General features: G+C 38.7%; 1 protein-coding gene across 3 annotated transcripts in view; it reads right to left on the bottom strand.

The window, feature by feature from the left end:
* LOC124622029 (RNA-binding protein 33-like) overlaps nt 1–12,258 on the bottom strand; it is a 246,829-nt gene that overhangs the window by 207,485 nt on the left and 27,086 nt on the right. For all 3 annotated transcript variants that reach the window (XM_047147585.1, XM_047147586.1, XM_047147587.1), the window contains exons 2-3: nt 4,346–4,445; nt 4,196–4,260 (exon numbers count right to left, since the gene is read on the bottom strand). In XM_047147585.1, the coding sequence (XP_047003541.1) occupies nt 4,196–4,260; nt 4,346–4,445 (165 nt within the window). The remainder of the gene's footprint in view (nt 1–4,195; nt 4,261–4,345; nt 4,446–12,258) is intronic.

The raw sequence follows: 12,258 nt of genomic DNA, 5'->3' as shown, positions 1-12,258 counted from the left end.
TATGGAGAAACGATCATCATAATAAAATAAAGGAAATAAGAGCTTCCACAGAAAGATATAGGTGTTGGTTTTTTCCCGCATGCTATTCAAGATTGAAATAACAGAGAATTATTGTGAAGGTGGTTCGATGAGCCCTCTGCCAGGCAGTTAAGTGTGATTGGTCAGAGTATGCATGTAGATGTAGATGTAGGTCTCTGGAATTGTATATATTAAGTAAAGCACCTATGCCTGGGTTTCAGGAAGGATCTCCTGTTTTACTTGATGCTGAGGTGCTATTCCAATGCAGTCAGAGAGCCTCTGCAACACTTCTCAAGTTTAAGGGGAATACCAAGTGGGCTGAGGTGTGAATGGGAATTTGGATTGAGGAGGGAGGCATGCTAGGGTAGTCCATGCAGTTCTGGAAAGCCAGTGTATCAGAATGGCATAGTGGTAGGAGAATCTGCCTAGTGAGCAGAAGACCTGGCTTGGAATCCCAGCTTTGGTATAAATTTTCATTCGTCACTTCAGTCTACATGTACACATCATAGATGTTTGAAACTTGACAAGGTATCTGGAACCATGTTGTTTCATTTGACTACTCTTTTTCTTTTCTTTTGTGATCTCCTTTCATTAGTAGTGCACATACAGCTAGTTCCATAAAATAATCAATTTCTTATTCATGCTGTGCATTGCTGAACTTTATTATTCGTGGTGCTATTTACTGATTGGTGGTAACAATAGTATATTTAGCTCATATGGAAACATTTTATTTAAAGAAAGTGATTTACAGCATCTCTTAAAATATGGGCACATCAAAGTTTTTCTCCACTAAAAATTATTTGTTTTATGATTGAGTTTATATGAAATCTCCGCATTTTCTCTTTCAGACAGACATTATACTTTGTAATGTAATTGGATAGATACGAAATCTACTCACCAAACAGTGGCAGAACACACACATGATGCCACTTGGTGAGTAAATTTCTTATCTGTCCAATTACATCATATTGTCAAAAATTGATTATTTTTGTTGTTGTAAACATCATAATTTGTACAAAAACTTGGTATTTCAAAATTTAATTGTATTCATAATTTTTTTGTGTTCCAGAAACCTAGTCTCCAAGTTATAATTCTCTATAAAATCCTGTGTTACATTATAGTAGCCCTGATTTTTCTGTTTCCAAAAATATAGACTTCTACTAAAAGAACATGTTAGTTTACTAATTATTCCAACTGGAAAATCTCATTTTCTAGAAAATTCTTGGCAAAATTTGAGAAGTGTATCAATTAAAACTTCCCTCTAATAATATGTTACCTTTTATTTTGTCACTTTGTAGTTGTACAGCTTTTGGTTGGACAAATTTACTTCACTGCCTATAATATCTTCATATTTTTCATTTTTTCTATCTTTTATGTTAATATCTATAAGGGGTGATCAAAAAGTTTCAGTTCGTAGACCATACAGCCCAGAAGCAGTATGCTGATGATGTGAAATCACTGAGAGCATTGAGGCAATTATCCTAACAATTCACCAGGTATCCATTTGGTAAAACACCATCTCCTGCTGTGTGAAGAAGTCCATAACTGACTGCTGCTCATTCTCGTCTGACACAAATTGTCAACCCTTCAAGGCCTTTTCTAAGGCACCAAAGGCGTGGTATTTCACATGGACTACAGGGCGGGTAGTAGAGTGTCTCCTAATTGGGCCTCCCAGCTGAGGCTGACCTCCCAGATTGACCAGTGTCTTGTGTCAAATCATGGCCATCATAGCACTTGGTGCACCACTTCACAATGGTAGTTTTCAACAGATATGCTGCCCCACACACATTCTTCATTCTCTGATGGAAGTCTACTGGTGACTGTCCTTCGGCATCCAAGAAAGAGATAACGGCACACTGGTCCTATTTGGATGAATTTGATTATAACATGGCCTAGTTCATGTTTCCACTTTTACCGCACGCACATTGGAAAGACATGAATGCCACACTAATTCGTTGCATCACTGCAGCAATGCCCTCAAACAGAAATTTTCTGATTGTCCTTTATAAAATATAACACTCCTGCATTTTACCATTTTGTAATTTCTGTAATGTGTGTGTCTATAAACAGGTGTTGCGCACAAAGCCTCAGGCAGGTGGTATCTAGTCAGTAAGAGCATAATCTATGTCCAGTTTTCACCATGCAACATTAAATCAGTTGTCAACCGTAACTCATTGTGAAAAACTTATGTCCGTCACATACTATGATGTAATGTTCCATGTCAGTCAGTCTGTGTCTGGGAGTAACTGTGCAAAGTTCTACTTAAAACAACATGTTTAACTACAATGCCATTTGTTAATACTCATTAGGTAATAATGGCATATGTAAGTTAGTGACCTGTGATGTTAAATTGAAATAGTTCATGACAAGCTGATCATCTATAATGTTTATGAACAATAAGCATGAATGAAATGAAAGTTCATATCATCAGGTTTGTGTACCATCATTTTGCAATTGCTGCCACCTGTGAAAGCAGACATGTTATATTCCAGCTCTGCTGCAATCATTGCACAGCCTTTTATATGACTATCAACCAGCTGTTCACCAGATTGAACAGTCACTGCCCTGTGGCACAAAACGCGGCGAACGTATCATGCTTGATTTCAATGGCTGCTTCAATACCCAAGCCATCTGGATCCTTCCCTCCACCACCAGCTGTTTTGAACTGTACAGATGGGACTTATCCTTACAACACATTCTCTGCTCCCTAAATCATCCTGGCCTCAACCTATGGTAACACACTGCTCCCCACACCCTCCACCCAACAGTTTCCACTCCCTCTGTCCTATCACCTTCTCCATATTCTCTTCTCCCCCCCTCTTTGTGTACCACACTCTGCCAATGCACCCACCCACCTTTCCCTACTCCTCTCCTCTGTCACACCCTGTTCCTCCCTCCTCGCTGCCCCATAGCATCCTGACACTGCACCTACTGGCAAACTAGTCCCGCATACTTTGGCACACAACCCATATACTGCTATCCCTTTCCTTTCCTGCCCCCTCCAGACTGCAGCTTCCATTCTATGTGACAGTTATACTTTGGCCCAAGCTGCCGGAGATGGTGGTCATGTGTGTGCGAGGTGTGCTCGCTTGTGTGAAGGAATGTGCGTGTGTTTCTTTTTCTGATGAAGGCTTTGGTCGAAAGCTAATGCATTAAGTGTCTTTTAGTTGTTCCTGTCTGCATCGTAATATGTCATCTTTATGGTAAATAGCAATCTATCTTTTCCTCACGTTGTTGATATTCCAACCCGGAGTTTTCTGTTTACTGGAATTTTTTTAGGTTTGAACTACTTCTCTAGCTTCTGTGCTAATGAAAGTATTTTATACATGGTAAGTATAATTGTGCTGCCACCAATTGTGAATACGAAATAAACTTGTAAATAATCATCTCTGCTGTGTAGAGTACTACATTACTATAACATTCTTGCCTACAGTTGAAAGAACGTGATACTAGAAGCAAAAAAGTTTCGGCAAACATGGGCTCTAAATTGCATACCTTCAATACGGTGAAACAAATCTCTTCTACTGCACACTCTCTCCTTTCGATATTTTGAGAAGTGGTAGCAATGAGCAAAACAAGAAAAAATGTTTCATAAAATGTGCTATAAAGTGCATATCTTAAGAGCTATGAGCACTACTTCACTTCCGCTACTGTGAAACATATCTCTTTTACTGAATAAGTGCTCACAGCTCTTGCTGTATGTAACACATTTACCGACACTTTTCTGCTCCTAGTATCATGTATTTCCAACTGTATTCATTTGCGCCACTAATTATGATACACTCTGTACAAACAACACTGTAATGTTTTAACAGTATGACAAATAAAGGCGGAAAATATCTCACTGTTTGACATTTGTTCCTTCACAGGTAAGTGCTGCTCATATCGTAGCAGATGAAGCAGTTTGTTTGTGAAGACATATTTTGGAGTAATGTAAGTATCACATATTAAATAGTAATTATTATTATTCCAGATATGGTTCAAAGTGCTCTGCAATGACAAGATGGGTATGTATGGCCTACAGATGTTCTAAAAATGTGAATGGTAATGGCAATTCAGTACTCTACAAAACAATGGTTTTTATTTTTTATCTGCATCTTATCCAAGCACTATTATTATTATTACTATTATTATTATTATTGCAGAAATCTTAATAATTACCAAAATCCATACTTACACAAAACCCTTCTCATCTGACTCCAGTATTTCTCCATGATCATGACCCTCCAGCTCAGAGGAATCCTACAAAGAAGAGATGGTATTAAAAAATCCAAAGTGAAAACAATTTTAAGATAATTATTGTTTTAATAGAATACAGTTATCATACCTGTAGCTCATAATCATCTGCCAGAAGACGATCTTCATCTTCATTACCAAGATCATAGTCAATATCATCTTCCAGATCATCATCTAAGAGGTTTATGTCACTGCAGACACAAAGAACCAGGATTTAGCTTACATCTATTTCATGACTATATTTAAAATAATGTAATGCTTAAAAGCAAAAACTTTATCTATTTTATAAGTCTGGTATGACCTGAGAAGATATCTCAGGATTATGTGCGTCATACAGTTTCAGAATTATTACAACTGTATTGCCTACAACTATGAAAAGTGTAAAAATATAACCAACATACACTAGCAGGATCTGTAATTAAAATAAATAAATTAATTAATTAAACAGAATGACAAGATTGTGTAGAATACCGATAAATACTGGTCTATACTGCAGTTGCAGATTAGCATGCAGTCTTACTGAACCAAACATTCACTCTCACACAGCGACTCACAACATTCTTGCAACTAGATTGTGTACCCAAGGTATATGGTATGGTACGAACATCTGAAGTGAATGGAAGATGATGCCTTGGATGATTCAAAGGATGAAGATGGCGGGCACAAGAGACCAGGGGCAAGGCCAAGAAACAAATCGCTAAATGAGTATGCTGGATTTTTTGGAGTGTTGTGCTGGAAGTTATTGTTCTTTGCTGTACAGTGTTGTTTTGAAGTCTGTTGTTGGCCTTTTTTTTTATTACAGAATTCTGCGAATTATACACCACTTATAAGCGAAGACTAATGTACAATCTTTTTCTTCTTATCTTCCCAGAACTACTTGTGGATTGGCTGATGGCCTGCCTTTGTTCGTTTGACATCATCCTCCTAGGTTGTAATTTTTGTTGTTGGATGCAGTATAGATCTGTAGCCTGAAATTTTCCATGTCCTGTATAATTTCTTCTGTGACATTAAGTTTTCTCAGATCCCTTTTTGTCTCTTCCAGCCCTCCTGTAGTGTCATTCATTCTGCAAATATGGCAGTAAAACTTTAATCTCATCTTCCTTACTGTGTCTGCAACTGTTTCTATGTTTCTTTATAGATCTTCATTGTTCCTCTTTGTCCAGTTATTATCTTCATTCTTTTGTGGTCTTAATGTTTTTCTGAGTATTTTCCTTCCTTTCTTTTCCAGTTCTTCTTGTTCACCTCTTATTCATTGTTGGGCATTCAGAATCATGAAGTGCTTCCACTTAATTACTTTTGCTTGATGTTTAATTTTTGCCTGGGGTGTTACCAATCCTTATTGTATCAGTTTCTTGTGAGCCTATATGCTAACTCCATTTCCTTCGGCCTTCTTTACTTGTGGTATTATCTAATCCATTTGATTGTATACATTCTCCCAAATACTTAAACTTATCAATTCTTTTAATGTTTCTGTGTTGTGTTTGAATACATTTTTTTCTGTCGTGTTTATGTTCAATGTATTCTGGTTTCTCATACGATATTTGTAAGCCAATTTTAGCCACAATTTTGCAAAGTGTTTCTACCTTTACATTTGTATGGCTTTGGAAATTATTGCAATGTCATCAGCAAAAGCAAGACATTTAACCTCAAATCTTCCTCTTCCTCGTCCTACAATGACTCCTTAAAGGTTTTCTCTTGTAGGTCTCTACCCTACTCTCTCATGACCTTGTCTAAGACTAGACTAAAAACAATCACTAAGAGCCCATCGCCCTGTTGAACATTTGTGTTAATTCTGAAGGGTTCAGAAAGTTCTGCTCTGTGCATGATCTATTTTTTCCTGAATCCCACTTGGTACTCACCAATTGTGTGTTTCGCTTGGTCTTCTATCTTATTCGGTAGAGCTTTGGATACAATGTTATACGAAGTAGAGATATAGCTTGGTAATTGCTGGTTTCTGTCCTGTATTCTTCATTTCTCCCAGAAATCTGTAATAACCTCATGAATAGTTTAGCTGCCCGCTTCCCTCCCAGTTTCCACATTTCAGCTAACACGTCCTGTTGTTTTTCAGTTAGCCAATGTATTGTTGAATTTGATGCAGTGATGGCAGTTCTGAATATGGGTTTTCCTTTTGAGGCTGTCTGAAAATTAATCAGTGTGTTGGTTCCTCACAGTTTAGAAGGTTTTTGAAGTATTTTGCTCATAACTCACAGTTGCTGTCATCATTGGTAATCAGTTTGCCTGTTGAATCTTTAAATTCTTTGAAAACTTTGTAGAAGGCCCTAGAGTTGTTCTGTTTGAAATTTGTATCTATGTCTCTAATCATTTTTGTCATATTTCTGTTTCTCTGTTTGAATAATTCTGATGTCTGTTTTCTGATTTTAGTGACTGTGTTCCAGTCTCTTTCCTTTTTGCTGGAGCTCCATTTTTTCCAAGCAGTCAGCCTACGCTCTACTGCTTCGTCTCGTTATTCCACCAAATATGTCTCCTCTATTTTTGTGGTTGTTCTCACTCTTTCGCCATTTCTATCATTGCTTCTCTAATCTCATCCTAATTTCCCGTTGTCTGAAGTATAAAGCTTTTTATGAATTCATTCCTGTTGTCTGACATAAATTTTTTGTCAATCTATGGACTTTTTTAATTTTGGGAGTGGTCTGAATCTATGCCTAGTCCTTTTCTGATTCACAATTCCTCTATGATTTTGTTTGATAATTGCCATATGAACCAGTTGATATGAGCCTAAAAGCTTCTTAGGAGAAGACCAGATCATATTTCTCCTTGGCAATTTTCTAACAAAGACTGACATTAGTTTTAAGTCGAATTGTCTGCAAAAGTTGACGAGCCTTTCCCCATTGTTACTGGTGTCTTTGTGAGCAGGAAAATTTCCTATTATTGCCTTGTATTTCTGTTCTCTGCTGATCTGTGCACTGAAGTCTCCTACAAGCAGTTTCATGTGGTGCACTGGTATCTTTGATTACTCATTTTCTAATATTTTCCACAATGTTTGACATTTTCTGGATTTTTTTTGTCATCATTGTTGGCTGGGGAATGTGACTTCATGATGGTGGATTATAAGGGAGTATTTGTTCATTTCAGGAGTTGTAGTCTGCCTTTTTGTTTCTTCTACAATTTGTTTGACTGTTGAACTGAATTTTGTGAGTTTATCAATTGTTTGTATGTGTGGATCCAACTGCGACATGTAGCACTTGATCGCTCGATGCCGTTATGGTTGAAGATGTGTACAATGTGATTAGATTTCTGCAACTGCTTGATCTGGTTGCTGAATGTGTGAGGTGTTATCAATATAGCTATCTTATATCGAGAGTTTCTTCTCTTTAGACAAGGGACATCTATGTATAGAGAAGTCAGAGAGATGATGGGTGTAGATCTATTGGCAGAGGTTCCTGGTTAAAGCAACCTAAGTTGGCCTAGAGTAATACTGTGTTAGTGACTTGATGTTGGATTTATTACTATACACTTTGGTTGTGTGCATTTGAGACTGGTGTGTGTGACAGGTGTGTGTTAGAGTTCTTTCCATTTTGTTGCCAAACGTGTAATGGTGTGTGTGTGTGTGTGTGTGTGTGTGTGTGTGTGTGTGTGTGTGTGTGTGTGTGTGTGGTGTTTAATGGAGGTGGGTGTGCTGATGGTGTTTCTAAGGTGGTGGGCAGATAGACTAAACCAATAGTAAAAGCAAGATGAAGAGACAGGGAAATCAGCAGGTAGGTATCCCTAGTGCTCTGCATGCAGCAGGACACGTCCCACCCACAGCTGCCCCCTCCTGATTCATAACAGTCAAGAGCGCCCACTATCCAACAAAGTGCAACACCCAGAACAGAAATTTGGGTGCAGAAGAAAGAAGGCAAACAGAATCTAAAAGCTAGTAAAACGGAGTTAAATCGGGATGAAAGAGTAGCCTGGCCAAGGAGGAAGGGTCAGTGGTCGACCCAGACCTAGATTACAATGGAAGATGTCCCATACCTAACCACACTGCCCCTGTTCTGGAGGTAGATTAAAACCTTTTAACTGAGAATAAAAATCACTCTCATGGAGCAAACAGAACCAGTTCAACCACCTGTGAATCATCTACCAATATTAGCGGCAATGATTCCAGAAATCCATACTTACAAGGGAAACTCCCCATCGCACTCCCGTCACATTTAATGGTATGAGGCCTCAATGGATAGCCTGTCAAAAATTGAACACAGATCAAGCATGAAAACAGGAAGAAGGTGTAGCAGCAAGGAAACTAGAAACAGTGAACAGTCCAAGAACAACAAATACAATAGAAAGCAGCCAGGATGAGAAATGGAGTCGTCATTAAGTGGTAATGCTGTTGAATTGCCAAGCGGGTGACCCGTGTTCAAACCTCCCTCGTGCCAACCCTCCCCCCTCTCATGTTCGTTTTATTTAAAGTTTGTCTATGTTGTGGTGTAATGTCCATTTACAACAGCAAGGTGTAAGATAGGGACCTATAATGACAGTTGATTCTGCACAATCACTCTAACCAAAAGGAAGTGGCTTTCGAATGGGAACCGCAAACATTTGATAACTAGGCGACAAGCCAACCAAATCCCCCACAGGAAAATGTGTCAGGTGTGTCGTATATGGCATTAGTGATAGTATGTGTGTCATATGATAGGAATCTCTTATTGATGAACCTAATTTGTATGACTGGTGAGTGAGTAAGATATACCTCCTGCCCAATATAGGTGTTCATATGACTGTGAATGTGATGACTCCCAAGGAAATTATGACAACATAACAGTATGTCACATAAGCTGCAATAAATGAATGCAACAGTTTCACAATAAGACAGTTTCTCTGTGCTCTGTCAAAACATACGTTTTTAACGTTTTTGAATTTGTATTCCATTTTGGAAGTCTGGACTCTTGAATTCCTTTCTTGTAACATAGTTCACAGCTTTTTATTTGTTGTTTTCTTTACCAAGACCACAGAAAGAGAACAGACATTTCAATGACTGGACGGACAGTTCATAATGTTGTAATAAATAAATAAATAAATAAATAAATAAATGGCACGAGGGAGTTTTGAACATGGCTTGCCCGCTTGGCAGTCCAACACTATGACCACTACTTACCCATGACACCGCAGCTGCTTTGGGCTGCTCTTTATTGCTTCTTGTTCTTGGATCATTCCCTGCAGCTCAGCACACATTCTTCCTGTTTTCATGCTTGATCTGCGTTAAGTTTTTGATGAGCTATCCACTGGGCACTAAATATTAGGGGGTTGTGATGGGGAGTTTCCCTTGTTAGCATCAAGGCCAAAAGGAGAGGGCATTCCACCAAGATATGAGCTACTGTCTGTAAGGTTCCACAACCACAACGTGGGGGATAGTTCATTATGTAAAATAAAGCTACGGGTTAACTTGGAATGACTGACGCAGAGAAGACATATAGGACTGTGCATTCTTTCTGGGAGAACTGGAAGGAAGAGCACCATGCTGCAGGAGTCATCTTGTTGTTTATTAGATGAGGCAATAGCCCACCAGATGCAATTCCATTTCCGATTAAGCACATGTCTAACATGTGCTCACAAATCTGCACCTGGTGTCAACAAAGCTAACAAGGAGTGAATAAGTGCTTCTCTAGCCAAACAGTTGATCAGTTCATTCCCTGGAATACCCATATGACTTGGGAGTCAGATGAAGACAATTGAGCAGGCAGCACGACAAATATCAGCAAGAAAGTCAGAACAGTAGAGACCCGCAATACACATTCCCTGCAGTGAATGACATTCCATACTGGCATGAGATGTATAAACATATCCCGTCTTAACCACAGTTTTAGAGCTGTCAGTGTAAAAGATGGTAGCATCCTGAAAGTCTTGAAGAAAAGGATGTAACAGTCACCAAAGGGTCATGGGAGGGGACTGAGACTTTAGAACCTTAGAAGACATTGGTCCTAATCCTTAGCACAAGAAAACATGGGGAGCACAGCCCAAGAGAGGAGTTGGAGATCTCAGCTAAGGGAAGCAAGGCAGATTCCAACTGGTAGTCCCAACTGAGGGCATGAATCAGGACAACATCCCTCGTGTGTAAGGACAAAGTGATATGTCGAATGATCAGGGAATTGCTGAATGGTGATTTCACAGTGAAATCAAGAGCTGGTACCGTCAAATCAGGATGGGGAAGATCCCCACTTCAGCAAGGAGACTGTCTACGAGATTATAGTGCGCGTCATTTACGACGGCGGCCGAGTTTAGGTTCGTTCTGCGCATCTGAAGTCACAAAACACAGTCAGCCAATGAACAGAGAGTGACGTTGCCAGAGCTCGACTGCAGTGCAGAGCATTGACAAGTGTCTTCAGTTTTAGAAACGTTCAGTCATAAATAAAGTAACTGAACAAAAACAACGTCTTGATAGCAGACTTTCTTTTATAGAAAGTTTCGAAAAGCATTCTTTATACCAATTGCTTCATATTCTATTAATCAATTAAACCAAACAAGCAAGAAGCTTCCTAATTCAGGCGATAGCAAGGAAAGGTGTTTGTTTCATTCTCATGAACTGTTTTTTCGCAATAAAGAACAGCGGTAATTGTTTATTTCCTATTGTACTTCGACGAAACGTGAATAATTCATAGTCATACCAACAGTGTTTGTTGGTATTTAGCGTGATATTTTAGAGTCCTCCAGGAGTTCCATGGAATGACGAGCTCTGACAGCGTAATGGTTAATGTGTTTAGCTGGTATGTGAAAGGTTCTGAGGTCAAACCTTGTTCGGTGCTTAATGTTTTCTTTATTTAAAATTAATATCGAAGCGTCTTACTTCATGAATTTTATTCGTTTGAATGTAATTTTTTGAAACTTCTAGTGCTTTGTCTCTTCATTATAATCATAATAAGTTTTCGATTTTTCTAATTTTGTCCTCCAATATTTCTTTTCACAGCAATTAAAAACAATGAAAAGGCACACATACAATATTCATGTTATCTGTTTTCTTTGTATATGTTCTCTTCCGCAGTCGCTGCTTTACTATTCATACTGAGATATATTCTTTTGCGACAGTATTAAAAGTATTATTTAGAGCAGAATTTCGGCTTGTACGTTGCCGAGCTATTTGATTGTCTGACGCAATTCTTTGCTTCGTTGCTTTGGCAACATCACCATATTCAGTGTTTTCGTCAACTGATCTATGTTTTGGCAAGTATTTGCTGTCCTTTGTGACAAACACAAATTGTCTGTGCACTGCGCCTCACTGACAATATATTTTAGTTTCTATATTTTATTACGTCTACAATTCAGTTTTGTGTACTTCGCCAACTTTGTTTTAATCAGAACTTTTTAGAAAAAAAAAGCGAAATGACTCTGGTATAAAGAAAACTTTTATTACAGTCGTGGAAGACGGAATATTTCTCAATATTACATACGACACCTATCTGGTACTTAAATGAGATATTGTTATACAGTAAATTTTATATGAAATTTAGGTATCTTGTCCACATTTCATTCTCAACATTGTGGCAACTAAAATCGACCATACGGAAAGTATACGCTATGGACTTTTACCTCTGCAAACTCTTCAAAATTTTGTGCAATGGTTTACTACATTTAATGCTGCACAATAACTGCATTGAACATCGAAACAAATTAAGGCATTTATGGGGGAAGGTATCAGTCAATAAGATGTGTAAAAATCTAATTTTTGGGCCAAATAGTTTTTGTGAAATCGAATGATAAGTGTGTCAAAGCAGTCGGAACACTATGTGTCTGCACAGGCGAGCAGTGCAGTGATGACAAAATCGCGCACAGAGCACAATGCAGAGAGCACGTCTCTGTAGCAGCGAAAGGGTTAATGCGGCCGTGGTGGCTTTACTTCATGAACTGCGCGCTCCCCTCTAAATGTAAGTTTGCAAACTTACTATACTATGGCACTGCTTCTCTTGGCGCGAGCGTCATTTGCAACTGGCAACACAGCAATCTCCCGTGTCTGGGCAGGCATGCGCGAGCCGCCCAGATAAAAGAATTGAACTACAGTCCAAAAGACACCGG

Source organism: Schistocerca americana, chromosome 7 (assembly GCF_021461395.2).
Source record: "Schistocerca americana isolate TAMUIC-IGC-003095 chromosome 7, iqSchAmer2.1, whole genome shotgun sequence".
Lineage (NCBI taxonomy): Eukaryota > Metazoa > Arthropoda > Insecta > Orthoptera > Acrididae > Schistocerca > Schistocerca americana.
Note: the sequence above shows the minus strand (reverse complement) of the source record. Positions and strands in the feature narration are given on the sequence as shown.